The sequence below is a fragment of the Elephantulus edwardii genome, unplaced genomic scaffold (assembly GCF_000299155.1).
Source record: "Elephantulus edwardii isolate Elephantulus edwardi_28Jun2011 unplaced genomic scaffold, EleEdw1.0 scaffold00026, whole genome shotgun sequence".
Lineage (NCBI taxonomy): Eukaryota > Metazoa > Chordata > Mammalia > Macroscelidea > Macroscelididae > Elephantulus > Elephantulus edwardii.
The window spans coordinates 21,281,612-21,293,279 of NW_006399776.1; the positions used below are offsets into that span (position 1 = coordinate 21,281,612).

At 37.5% G+C, this 11,668-nt stretch overlaps 1 gene segment (V, D, J or C); it reads left to right on the forward strand.

Moving 5' to 3' along the window:
• The first annotated feature begins 6,526 nt into the window (after positions 1-6,526).
• On the forward strand, positions 6,527-7,084 carry LOC102847944. The segment is given in 2 exon segments: positions 6,527-6,575; positions 6,777-7,084. Coding segments are annotated over 2 exon segments (357 nt in total).
• Positions 7,085-11,668: the final 4,584 nt, after the last annotated feature.

An 11,668-nucleotide genomic window follows, 5' to 3' on the forward strand; every position in this document is an offset into this window, starting at 1 on the left:
AAAAATAATAAATGGAGAAAATATTGTAAAAAAATATTGCAACTTGAGGCTTAAATTTGTCCTTTAGTTCTTTCAGCTTAAGAAATGCCAAGTGAGTTCATCTGTTTTGATTTTCTCACTAAAGCTCCTTGCACATTTTAGTATAATGCTGATGTAAAGAATCTATATATAATAACAAATTTAAAAAAAAAAAAAAGAATTAAGTTAGAGTAAGGATGGCAATGCAACCACCTTACCACTGTAACTTGCTTTGTGCCACTATTAGAACCTCTATTCAGAATATTATTGCTTTTCAATTTTTCTTTAAATTGTTATTTTATTGTTTGTGTTTGTGCGTGTACCGTCAAATCAGATCTGACTGGTACAGGAGGAGATTGTCCTTCCTTTCCTGGCAGAGCATCTGGTGGATTCGAACCATGCTCCTCTGGGATTGCAGTGCAGCTTCTTGCCACTAGGCCACCAGAGCTCCCTGCTTTTCAATTTTTGACTCATGCACTTTTAACTTGTTAGTTAAATTTGTATCTTCTAGGCTGCAACACTTCCATGATACATCTTCAAGGATATGAACATGTACGGCTAAGCACAATTGATAACAGTGCATCTAAATTCCAAAATCAGTCTCCATGATAGTCTACGTGTTTCCTATTGCCAAAGGGGCCCTTTAGAGTAGTGAGAGAAGACATTCACCCTGAAACCCACAGCGTCCCTTTTCAGCAGGAAGTAGCTAAGAGAATACGCCATCCCCTTTTCCTTATGAATCAGGGTGAAGTCTCTCTCAGGGAGGAGTGATAGGGAATGGCAAGGGACACACTGACAAAGGAGATTAATCAGAACTGGCTTTGACAAGCACCATGGCAATTGGACAATTAAAACAGACATGGGGGGGAAGAAGAGCGAACTGGGGATGAGTGTGGAGAAAACAGTGCAACAATGAATGAATGAAAACCCAAAATCTCTGTAAATGTTCATTAAAACTAATAAAATTTAATAAAAAAATAATAAAACAATTAAAAAAAAGAATCTATTTCCAGAAACTAGGAACTTTATTATATTTTCTCTAGATGTTTTCTTCCCTTGTGACTATTCTGTTAATGTTACTGCTTCAGTAAATTCTAGGAGAGTTTCCTGACAAGAGATTGTCCTATGTCAAAGGCATTGCAGTTTCAAAACAGCCTAGTGGGTAAATTATCTCATATGCTGTACTGATTCACCTCAATGCTGATCCTCCCACCATCACAGCTAAGCTTTATTTTAACTCTAGACAGTGATGTGGATTCTACACTTGAGTGAGACATTTTAGATTTTTAATGTCACTATAACTATGTGACCGATCATCACCTGATTGTCATATTGTCCTGCTCTTATAGGTTGAATGGTGCAATGATGATTGCTGGCACTGCAAATACCACAGGTTAGCCGTGGTGGACTGGTTTCTGCAGAACCTCTAGACTAACACAGGCTAGAAAGAAAGTCTGATGTTCTGCTTCTGAGAATTAGCAGATGAAAACTCTGAATCACAACAGAATATTATTGTCCAACATGCTCTACCAATTGGAAGATTCTGCACAATGGTTGCAACAATGAAATCCAACATACAAATGATTATAAAGATGACCTAAAACTAGGGTAAGAGTTTGAGTAAGAGATGACCGAATGACAATGAAAGCTAACCAGTGAAACCTGTTATTTCTTTTATCACTGCATTTTCTGTCTGTGATCCTTGCACATGGATTCTTCTTTGCTGGGATTCCTAAAGGGCTAAAATAATACTCTTTCTCTAACCCAAAGGGGCATAAAATAGAGTAATGTGGGCCTCCACTATAATATTTGGGGATTATCATTTATCAAAATAATATTTAGTGGTATTCTGAAATTTGGTGAACTTTGTTCTTTATCCACCTTGCAGTATTATGTAAGCCTTACAGGTACAGATGTGGTTTTGCAGGATCTGTAACTTTTATAATGTAGACCCTTCCTTTTAAGAAAGTTAGGTTGCAGATATAAATTTCTGACTTTTTCGTCTATGACTCTGGAAAAGGCTCGGGTTAATCCTTTCAATTGGTTTTAAGTAGATTTCAACAGGGAAGATCTGACGTATAAGGTTTCCGAGGCTGTACGTTTTTACAGAAGCAAATGCCACATCTTTCTTCCACAGAGCAGCTGGTGGGTTTGAGTCTTCCGGATGATTACTGAGCCCTTTAAACTCTACACCACCAGGGCTCCTTGTATGAGACATTTTATCTATTCATTTACTAGTTATGAACATTTGGGTTGCTTCTGCATTTTGAGTTATGCTGTCATGAATATTTTTTGTTCAGAAGCCCTACTATTTTTCATTTTAAAATTAAAAATATTTAAAACATTTAGGAAGTAAAAACCCACAATTTCTTAGAGGTTGTCTGCCTGGATTTTTGTTAAGTGCTGTTGAGTACAACTCAGTGACTACCAACAATAGATTTGAATTCCATCCAATCCTGTGCTATCCTTCCACTCTGTGACACACTTGAACCCATTGCTGTGGTTACCGTGTCAATCTATCTCTTTCTGTTTTTCTGACCTTCTGCCTTCCCAAGCATTATATCCCTTTCCAAGAAATAGAGCCTTGGAAACAACATGCCCAAAGTATGTGAGACACAGCTTCACCATCCTTGCATCTAAGGAGCACCCTGGCTGCACTTTCTCCAAGTGTTTATTCTTTTGGAAGTCCATGGGACACTCTTCTGCAACACAACCACTTAAAACATTCAATTTTTCTTCTGTTATTTTTTTCTCACTGTCAAGCTCTCAGATGCATAGCCAGTGATTAAAAATATCATGACTTCAATTAGATACAGTTTTATCCTTAAACTGACATCATTGCACCTTGGTAATTTGGAGAGTTTCCTGACAGCATCTTTTATTTTATTTTATTTATTTATTTTTTTTACTGCTGGCACGAAGGGTGTTGATTTTGAATCCAAATAAAATTAAATTATTGACAATTTCAATCTTTTCTTTATTATCATGGAATTGATATCAGCAACTGGTGAGGATTTTTGTCTTCTTGATGATGAGATATAATAATTTATGTTAGCTAGTGCCTTTAATCGTCCTAATTTTTAGCAAGCAAGGTTGTGTCATCTGCATAACATAGAGTGTTGATAAGTCTTCCTCTGATCAATCCTGGTGTCACATTCCTCTTTATAGAGTCCAGCTTCTCAAATTATTTGCTCAACATACATATAACATAGTTATAAAGGATACAACCCTGACATTCACATTTCTTGATATTAAACTGTGCCATGCAATGTTCCCTTGCTCTGTTCACACAACAGTTTCTTGGTCTAGGTCTAGATTTCATATGAGTATAATTAAGTGTTCTGGTATCCTCATACTTCTTAATTTATCCATAATTTGGTATGATCCACACAGTCAATACCATTTCATAGTCAATAAAACACAAACAGACACTCTTCTGGTATTCTCTGCTTTCAGCTAGGATTCGTCTGACATCAGCAGTGATATCCGTGGTGTCATGACAACTTCTAAACCCAGCTTGAACGTCTGGATGTTCTCTGTCAATATACTATTTCAGTAATTTGGGGATGATCGTCTGCAGTATTTTGCTTGCATGTGATATTAATGATATTGTTCTATAACATCCACATTCTGTTTGGGCACCTTTCTTAGGAATGAAAATAAATATAGATTTCTTCAATCAGTTGGCCAGGCAGCTCTTTTCCAAATTTCCTGGCTCAGCTTGGTGAACATATCCAGGCCACATCTGTTGGTTAGTTGAAACATGTCAGTTGGTATCCCATCAATTCCTAGGGCCTTGGTTTTTTGGCAAATGTCTCCAGTATAGCTCACTCAGATGTTGTCTTTCTCATTTCCACTGACTCCTTATCATATATTGATTTCTGAGATATTTAAGTGTTGACTAATTCTTTTTGCTGTAGTGACTGTTTATTCCTACCATTTTGTTTTAATGTTTCTTGGATCGTTTGGGAACACTGATGAGCCAGGGCCTCTATCTGAATAATAACAATAATCTGGGACAGCCAGAGCTGATCTAGTAACTAAAAATAGGGGACAAAGGAATGCTTGTCACAGAAAAAAGAGACATAAATGGAAATATTTGGAATATCAAATAAATGTACTCAATCAAGAGCAGAGGACACAACATTTTCTGTTCTGCTGCAATACATACCTCTGTAAGCAAATTTGTTTTTATGTGATTAGTAAATACAAATATGATGCCAGCACAATGTATCATTTCTGATTATTCTCCATGATCAATTTATATGCTAAGGAGGATAGAAGGAGAATTGATGCCTTTGAGCTGTGGTGCTGGAGAAGAGTATTGAGGGTACCATGGACTACTAGGAAAACAAGCAGATTCATCCTCGAAAAGGTCTGGTCTGCTCCTTGGATGCAAGGATTCTAAGGCTCCATCTAACATACTTTGGACATGTTGCAAGGAGGGACAGGTCCTTGGAGAGGGACATTATACTTGGTAGGGTGGAGGGACAGCGCAGAAGGGGAAGGGCCCCTATGAGGTGGATTGATTCAGTGATTGGGGTAATTGGGATGGGAGTGTCAGAAACAGTGTGATTGGCACAGGACAGAGCAGAGTTTAGGGATGTTGTACATAGGGTTGCTATGAGTCGCAAGTGACTCTACGGCACATAACAACAACAACAACAATTTGTAGTTAGGACATTATGCCCAAAAGGTGGAGGGTAAGCAAAAGAGAGGAAGACCCTCAACAAGATGGAGTGACATAGTGACCGCAGCAATGGGCTCAAGTATGCCATAGATGAAGAGGACGGCATCAGATAGGACAAAATTCAGACCTGTTGTTGATAGGGTAGCTTATGTGTTGCGCTCAACTTGATAGCACCCTTATAATACAACAATAACAGCAAAATTTGCAGCAAGCCAAAACCTATGAGGGACCTTAGTGCTTGCTCTAGTGATTTCAAGAATTTCTAAACTTTTCAATATTAAACGACCTAATGAAAGTGAAAGTGCAGATAAAAAGACTGTGAAGATATGGTCCTATCCTATGTTAGTGCTTTGTTTTGGATTTTTTTAATATAGAAAATAGTATCTTTTTAAATTTTGATGAAATGTGTCTTACTAGAGGGATCTTTCTGGTGGTCTAGTTCATAGAAAGCTGTGCTCATAACCCAAAGTCTGGCAGTTTGACTCCATTAGCAGCCCTCTGGGAGAACAATGGCCCATCTTCTTCCATGTAATTCACAGCCTGTGAAATCTACTTAAGCGTCAGCTGGGTATTGGTTTTGACTTCATGGCAATTATTAAGTTTTCTGAGTCTTATTGGGAATTAAAGCCCTCATGGACCTATATCACTAGAAGGGTGAAACACAAATACCAATGCTTAAGTATTTATTTACTATAAATAAAATGCTTATGTATCTATCTAATGATGTGAGGAATAAATGAATGTGAAGATTGAACTACACTAGCATTTTTTTAATAAAATTCTTGTTCTTTGTGATAGGACTCTGGTTGTACAACTATATTTATCTTTATTGCTTTTCCCCCATTCCAATTTATAACACAATTAATTGTAAGAGCAAGTGGGTTCTCAGGAACCCCAAAATTGAGATATAATAGAAATTTCTGTACTGGATATTCAGTTACATTTTCTCAGTTTATTTTGTTTGCTGTTGTTACGTATTGTCAAGTCAAAACTGACTCAGAGCTGACACTCCAGCAGGTATTCAGAGGAAGTAAATCATTCGCACAGAAAGAGATTGCCCTTCTTTTTCCCACAGAGCAGCTGGTAGATTCAAACCTCGTACCTTTAGTTTGACAGCGCGGCTCTTTATCACTGGGTCACCACACACTCATTACTATGTTTACATAAGTAAATATATGTCTGTATATGTCTGTATACATACACACCCTTTTACCTGTTTCCCCTCTACTTGACTTGATATACACTTCTGACTGATTTTGTAATTCAGTAGGCATGATGTGACATAATTTATTGATAAAAAATTTGCTCATTATCTTTTGCTGGATTTCATAATTAGTAATATAGGAATAAAATTATGTAATGGTTGAGAAGAAAAGTTTTACCTTCCTCCCAGAATAAAAATTGACTATACTCATAGAAATAATGGAGCCATCTAGAAGGAGAAAATCCACATGACAATGTGATAACATATTTTTTACCACACTTGGTTACATCTTGTTTCCCCACAAAAAAGCTTTACATTTTCATAACAAATAAATCCCTAAAAAATAATTGCCCAAATAAAATTCCATTTTACTCAAATAAGTCAGGATAGGACACAAAAAAAAAAAGAAAGAAAGAAAGATGCTCAGGACAGTCTAGAATCTCCTCCCTGTGCGGGAAGCATGCACAGACACATTTGCCATATCTAGAAACTGTATTTCCTGTATGAGGGCAGAAGTATCACTCTACTTTGCACCTGTCCATAGTCTCTCAAGCACAGGAAACAGTGTTAAGTTCTAGTTTTGAGATAGAGCACAGGACATTTCATTTAGAAACATGCTGTTTCTCAACCTGTTGAGGGCTGTCTTTGCCTCCATCTGCCTTGGTAAGCATGCCACCAACACAGGACCCAGGTTCCTTCAGCCCCCATGTTTGTGGGGGGAGGTAGTTTGTTATTGTCTCATGGGGTTTAGTAGAGTGGAGCAATGGGCAGAGGGAGCAGAGTCCTGAGTTCTAATCCAGTTTGTTCCTTACATTCACATAATGACAAATAAGTGATTACTCTATTTCTTTTTGTTTCTTACAGGGTCCAGCATGGCCCAGAGTGTAACTCAAGACCAGTCAGCAATTTCTGTAGTGGAGAGGGAGGCTGTGACCTTGAACTGTATATATAAAACCCAGAATACTGACTATGCTTTACTCTGGTACAAACAACGACCAACTAGGGAAATGATTTTCCTTATTCGTCAAGAGGCTTATAATGAGCAGAGTGCAATGAAAGGTCGATATTTCCTGGACTTCCAGAAAGCAACCAAATCCATCAACCTCACCATCACAGCTTTGCAGCTTGAGGACTCAGCAGTGTACTTCTGTGCTCTGAGATTTACACAGTGAGATAGGTCAACCTAGGAGCCCTACAGAAACCCCCACATGAAGCAGACCCCTGGGGAAAGTCTTAAGTAGAAAAAGGCAGGGGTTGGCTCAGCACAGGTGGGGAAACCTCAGTTCATTTCAGGCAGACCTACCAGTAAGTATAAGGCAGAACACTCATTAAATGTATACCGCCGTCTCTTCATTAGAGTAGTTTGAGATAAGATATTTAGTGCATGGAAAAAAGAAAAACAACAGGAACAGAATATAATAAGCTTCTGTTGGTTTTGTTGAGGCAGGAAATGATCTAATTATCTTTGAAGCTAATGTGTGAATCCACTGATGAGTTGTTAAAATTTTAGACTCATCCATTTATTTATGTATTCATTATTATACAGCATGGTTTGATGAACTTGTAATATAAATTGCTTTTTGTTGATTTTTTTTTACAAAAAATGAGACCATTATTCAATGAAGTAGAAGAAGTGATTTAATTTTGATATAATTTTCATAATCATGCTAATAACTTCTTATTTAGACGATTAGCTTTTGAAATGTTCCTCACATTACTCTATCTCTATCCCCTTGACTTCCCTCTCTTTGTGACATGATCAGGGTTTTAGAGAAGTAATAAGATATATAAAGAGCCTTCATAGTGTTGTGGGTAAAAGCACTCAGCTATTAATCAAAGCATTGGCAGTTTGAACCCACCAGTTGCTCTGTGGGAGAATGAGGAGATGAACTGCTTCTGTAAAGATTATAGCCTTGGAGATCCTACTCTGTTCTCTGGCAGGTTTGCTATGAGTTAGAATCAGCTCAATGAAAATGTATTTGAGTTTTGAGGTTGGACGCACTGTTTTCATGTAGAGACTATTCATAGAGGTCTAGAAAAGGTGGGGCAGTTTATGCTAAGCTGTCTAGTATCTTTGCCTTCACCCTTTCTTTCCTTCTGTCCTCTTCCTTGTTAGAAGCAAAAAAGCAACCAGGGCCAAAATGACAGTCACTGTAACCCTCCCCCCCATCACCTATCTGGTCCTGTTCAGTGAATATATTTTTTCTCAGATGTCATAGCAGGTGCTGGGTCAAGGACATTACAAACTTCTGAATTAGTTTTCAACAGTTATTACCATTTATAACAAAGACATCTATAAAAATTGTAAGATATAACAAAACTACACCATCTAGGGTAGAGGCCAAAATTTCTGTTATAAGCATGTAATGACTTTGATACATTTTCATGTTTAAAATTATTCTGATTGACCCTTCATCCCACCATGTGAATTAAACTGAAAGGAGAAATTTAGATGAGTTACTGGCACAAAAACCAAATCTGAACTTTATATGTCATGAAACTGTATGATTTTCCCGCTCATAAATTTGTGCATCACAGCTATATACTTCTAATTAAGAAACATAAATATAATTTGGAAAGTTCTAGTGGTCAGAAACTGTGCTGCAATCCCAAAGCAAATGGTTAAAATCCAAAAGCTGCTCTGTGAGAGAAGATTGGTCAAGCTCCTTCTGTGGGATTTACTGCCTCTGAAAACTCACTGGGAGATTTTCAATTGGTTACAATTTAATGGTTACAGAAAATCAGCAATCAGAACAGGAAGTATAATTTATTTGTTAGGCATCAGGGAAATATTAGGTATCCAGATAGATATGATTCCTGCCTTTATGAAGTGGGCTAGAGTGGAATCTGTTGTTGTCGTGTACCATCGAGGAGGAATAGTCCTTTGACGACCCTTTAGTGGTTGTTCAGAGGTTATAAATCAAGCGGGAGGAGACTGCCGATTTTCTCCCACGGTGCAGGGGGTGGATTTTCCCATTTTTCTTTCATGGAGCAGCTGGCAGATTTGAATGACGTATATTTGCACTGGGAGTGGAATTCCTTAAAACTGAAGTCACTAGAATCCTGAAAGCTGTCAGTAGCTAAAATAATTGAAAAACAAATTCAAGCCTCGAGTTGCAATTCTGAGAGATACTATGGGCAAAATATTGACTAACCCACGAAGCATCAAAAGAAGATGGAGAGAATGCACAGAATCACTGTACCAAAAAGAATTGACTAACACGGAAATATTTCAGGAAGTACCATATGATCAAGAGCTGATAATAACAGAAGTTCAACCTGCACTGAAGACACTGGCAAAAAATAAGACCAAAGGAATCAATGGAACACCAATTGACATATTTCAACTAACAGATACACCCCTGGATGTGCTCACTAGTTTATGCCAGGAAATTTTCAAGATAGACACCTGGCTTGAAGAGACCCACATTTGGTCTTATTCTCAAGGAAGGTGATCCAATATATGTGGGAATTATAAGATGATATCATTACTATCACACGCAAGCAAAATACTGTTATAGAACATTTAAAAAATGAGCAAAACAGTGCATAGACAGAAAACTTTCAGAAGTGCAGGCTAGCGTTAGAAGAAACCATGATGCCAGGGGTATCATTGCTGATGTCACAAGGATTCTAGCTGAAAACAAACAAAAAATACCAGAATATCTATTTGTGTTTTATTGACTGTGCAAAGGCAGTTGACTGTGTGGATCACAAGAAGTTATGGTTAACATTGAAAAGAACATGAAACCTAGATAACGTAATTGTGCTCATATAAAACCTATACCTACACCAAGAGGCTGTTGTATGAATAGAGGAAAAGACTATGACATGATTTAAAATTAAGAAATGAGTGTGTTAGGGTTGTATCCTCTCTATATATCTATACAATTTGTATGTGGATCTAATTATTTGAGAAACTGGACTCTGAAGAAGAATGTGACATCAGGGTCAGAGGAAGACTTACCGATAATCTGTGTTATGTAGATGACACAACCTTGCTTGCTGACAGTGAGGAGGACTTGAAGTGTTTGTCACAGAAGATCAAAGAATATTGCCTTCAATATGGATTTCTCTTAATGTAAAAAAAAAACCAACACAAAAACAAACAAAAAAAAAAACACCACCCAAAAACAACACACACACACACACACACACACACACACACACCCAATCCCAAATTTCTCACCAGTGGACAAATAGGCAATATCTTGATAGATGGAGAAAAGATTCCAACTGTCAACAAGTTGATCGTACTTGGGTCAATAGTGAACATCCTTGGTACCAGTAGTCTGACGATCAGGAGACATATTGCACTGGGAAGTCTACTGTCAGAGACCTCTTCAAATTATTGAGGAACAATGATGTTAGTTTGAGGACTAAGGTACACTTATTTCATGTCATGGTCTTTTCAATTACTTGCTGTGCACCTGAAAGCTAGACAATGAATAAAGATGACAGAAGAATTGATGCCTTTGATCTGTGGTGTTGGAGAAGAGTACTGAACATCCCACAGACTGCCAAAAGAACAAACAGATATTTGTTGAATAAGGTGCAGCCAGACTGACCCTTGGAGACAAAGGTGGTGAAGCTTCTTCTCACATACTTTGGGCATGTTACTAGAAGAATCTATTCCTTGGAGAGTGACGTCATACTTGGAAAAATAGAGTCAGCATAAGAAGGGAAGACCCTCAACTAGATGGATTGGTACAGTGACTGTAGCAATGGGCTTGAGTATGTCAGAGATTGTGAAGATAACACAGGATAGGACAGGCTTCCGATTTTTTGTTCATAGGCTCACTATGAGTCATACTCTAGTAGATAGCATCTGACAACAACAGCAAGTCACCAGAGCTCCCATGCTATATTAGAGTGAAATCTAGCATGCAATAAAAAGCAGAAAGAACAATAAACAGATGTTCCAGAGTTTATTATACAAACTATATTTCTTTGTATTATTATAATTTGAATCAAGTTTTCAAATTGGTTTCCCAATGTGAAACACAAACCCAATTAATTGGTTTTCCAGTCAACCATGTATTCACTTTTTGGATTGCAATCCTCACAATATGACCACTCTTCCTATTTCCTCTTTGTAATTATCATATCCATTAATTCTTTTTTTTATTGTACCCCTTTCCTTCAGAGATTTATCCTCAGGAAAATACTGCTCTTTGGACCTTGCCTGATTCATTATTCTAAGAAATGATTGCTTTCTTCATGTTATTGTTCATTCTAGAGACCTACCTATTGTTTGGCTACAAATTGAGCCACAGGGGGTAAGTTTTGTTCCAGGTTCAATGGTAACTAAGAGCTATCTATGGTCTCTTAGCTTCCCTGGTCTCTATTGTTCCAACAAACACAAATTTTTCATATTCTTAATTTTGTTTCACTTTCCCCCACTTTCTATCTTGGATCTTTTACTGTGATCCCTTTTAGAGTTCTCGGAACCTCTGTTTCCTCCTCTATCAAATGAAGAGCTTTAGTTATGCTGCTGCTATTGAACAGTCTTCCACTATCATCAAAGAGCATTTGACGCGGTTTCCTCTTTGAGTCCCTAACACTGAGAGGTTTTCTCTCTTGATTTGGTAAATCTGGTAGTTGTCATGAAATTTCCCTTCATAGTCTTCTTACTACACATAATGGTGAAATAGTAATGACAAAAAGCCAGAGGAAACATGGGGTGGACAGAAGAATTTAGGAAAGAAACCATTTTAACAAAAAGAAGCTAGAATTCCATATAGTTATGAATGACA